The 2,463-nt window shown below is 42.3% G+C and overlaps 1 protein-coding gene across 1 annotated transcript; it reads left to right on the top strand.

The window, feature by feature from the left end:
- Positions 1-563: 563 nt before the first annotated feature.
- On the top strand, positions 564-1,511 carry LOC101663277 (putative olfactory receptor 52P1). Its single transcript, XM_013008439.1, has one exon. It carries the CDS (start codon positions 564-566, stop codon positions 1,509-1,511), a length of 948 nt encoding a protein of 315 aa, XP_012863893.1.
- The last annotated feature ends 952 nt before the right edge of the window (positions 1,512-2,463 follow it).

The following is a 2,463-nucleotide window of genomic DNA, read 5'->3' as shown; positions in this document are numbered from 1 at the left end:
CCTCTAGTTCAGCGGTTCTCAACCTATGGGTCGCAACCCCTTTGGGGGTCAAACGACCCTTTCACAGGTATTGCCCGATTCATAACAGCAGCAAAATGACAGTTATGAAGTAGCAATGAAAATAATGTTATGGTTGGGGGGTCACCACAACATGAGGAGCTGCATGAAAGGGCCGTAGCATGAGGAAGGTTGAGGACCACTGCTTTGGTTGATTCACCCTCCTGTCTCTTCCCAACATTGGACACCCTCAAAGAATATTTATTTTATTGTGAAAATCTTTTGGATTTTTATAATGGTGATCTCATGTAAGATTTTTACTTTGGCTAACATTTGGCTAAGCTTAATGCTAGCCCCAACTCTAACATGAAACTATACATTAAACCAAGATCTAAATCTAGTGTGAGTCTAATTTCTAACATTAACCCTAATCTAATCCTGATTCAGAATCATTTATCTTAACATTTCAACTTTACTTTTCCATGTGGTTACTCTTACTGAAAAAAAAAATTGAAGTTCATGTAATTTCTTTATATTGCTCCTCTTAATTGAACTAGGGTACCACCATGACTGCTTGCAATGTCACCCAGGGCCATCCTACTTTCTTCATTCTCCAAGGCATTCCTGGAATGGAGGACAAACACAAATGGATCTCCATCCCCTTCTCATCCTTGTACTTCCTGACTGTTCTTGGAAACAGCACCATCCTCTTCATCATCTCCACAGAGCGTTCCTTGCACAAGCCCATGTTCCTGCTCCTCTGCATGTTGGCCCTCACCGACCTGGGCATGTCCACCACCACCGTCCCTAAAGTGCTGTGCATCTTCTGGTTTGGCCAGAGTGAGATAAGCTATGTGGGTTGTCTGGTTCAACTGTTTTTCATCCACTCCATCTCTGTCATGCAGTCTGCTGTCCTGATGACTATGGCCTTTGACCGCTACGTGGCTATTTGTGAACCCCTACGCTACGCCACTATCCTTTCCAACAGTCGCATTGGGCTTATTGGCCTGGTGAGTTTGGTGAGAGCTGTTCTCTTCATTCTCCCCATGCCAATCCTACTCCAGGGAATGACTTTTCATGCCCATCGTGTCATACCCACCACCTACTGTGAGCACATGGCTGTGGTGAAGATGGTGTGTGTGGACACCACAGTCAACCGAATGTATGGTCTGGCCGTGGCCATGTTGGTGGTTGGGCTGGACCTCTCTGCTATTGGCTCATCTTATGTGCTAATCATCCAGGCTATCATGCGACTCTCTTCTAAAGAAGCCCACCACAAAGCAGTCAATACCTGCACCACACACATATGTGTCATGCTTATCTCTTACACACCCTCACTTTTCTCTTTTCTAACTCACCGCTTTGGCCGAGGAATTCCACCCCATGTCCACACCATTCTTGGCAACCTCTACTTCCTCATCCCACCAATGCTCAATCCTATCGTTTATGGAGTAAAAACCAAGGAGTTTCGAGAAAAAATAACCAAATATAGGTGGCGAAGGAAGGACCCATAACCATTGGTGCTAGTCAGGAACCTATCTGATATTCTAGCAGTGGTGGATATGAGGAATGAATGCTAAATATATTCAGCTGCTGATGAAATTGATTAGAGTTAGATATATGTCATATCGACAGATTATCTGCCAAAGAAGTTTACCCTTGAACAGCGAGACTAAGACAGGACTCCTTATTGGTCTTGCTAGTTTAAAAACAAGGCAAATCCCCTATGAAATGGCATTAATGATAGCTACTCTCCATACCCAATACAGTGATTATGGACATTTTATATATATACATGTTGAAAAATATACACGCAACTAATGGAAGATGGGATAGGGTGTTTCCATGTGGAGAATAATTAAGAACAAATGAAACTTGTCCACGGTCAAGGCAGTGAGTGTGCAGTACTGCTTATTATGTCAGCGCACAATCACAAGGCATATGTGTATTTCTTTTTGGGTTTTAAAGGAGAATGGGAGCTACGGATTGTTTGTGGAGAAGAGCAGTTAGGGAGGATGAGGTAACTTCAAAATGTAATTTACAGTCACTCTGTAGAAGCCTTACATGTGAACAAAAGGACTTGATGCTTCCTTGTAGGCTTGGGGGAATTTGTAAAGAAAGCAATATCTCCAATTCTGAGACACTTCAAGGGAAAAGGAGAGATGGAAGTTCAAAATGTAAAAGGTATATGGACTTCGAGATTCATTCATTCTTGTAAGAACACTTAGAGACTATTCTCCTGCTGGTCTTGACCATTTTTAGCATTTGAATATATTCTGTTGCAATGAAATGATTATGCAAATTTTCAATGGTCATAGTTACAAAGGTCAATTTTATATCACAGTTATTTTGTTATAAACCTGTGCAAGGTCATTTTTTTAGGGTCTCCACATAGAGACACCAAACACATTCAGGGCCTAGTGTGGAACTCGGATCCTGGGCCCACACACGGGAATACATTAAGCT

This window comes from Echinops telfairi, unplaced genomic scaffold, assembly GCF_000313985.2.
Source record: "Echinops telfairi isolate 266 unplaced genomic scaffold, ASM31398v2 ScPeMD7_41;HRSCAF=154, whole genome shotgun sequence".
Taxonomy (NCBI): Eukaryota; Metazoa; Chordata; class Mammalia; order Afrosoricida; family Tenrecidae; genus Echinops; species Echinops telfairi.
This window is presented reverse-complemented; position numbering and strand designations above follow the sequence as displayed.

Coding starts and splice junctions, on each gene's coding strand:
- LOC101663277 (XM_013008439.1), top strand. CDS start 564: ATGACTGCTTGCAATGTCACCCAGGGCCATCCTACTTTCTTCATTCTC.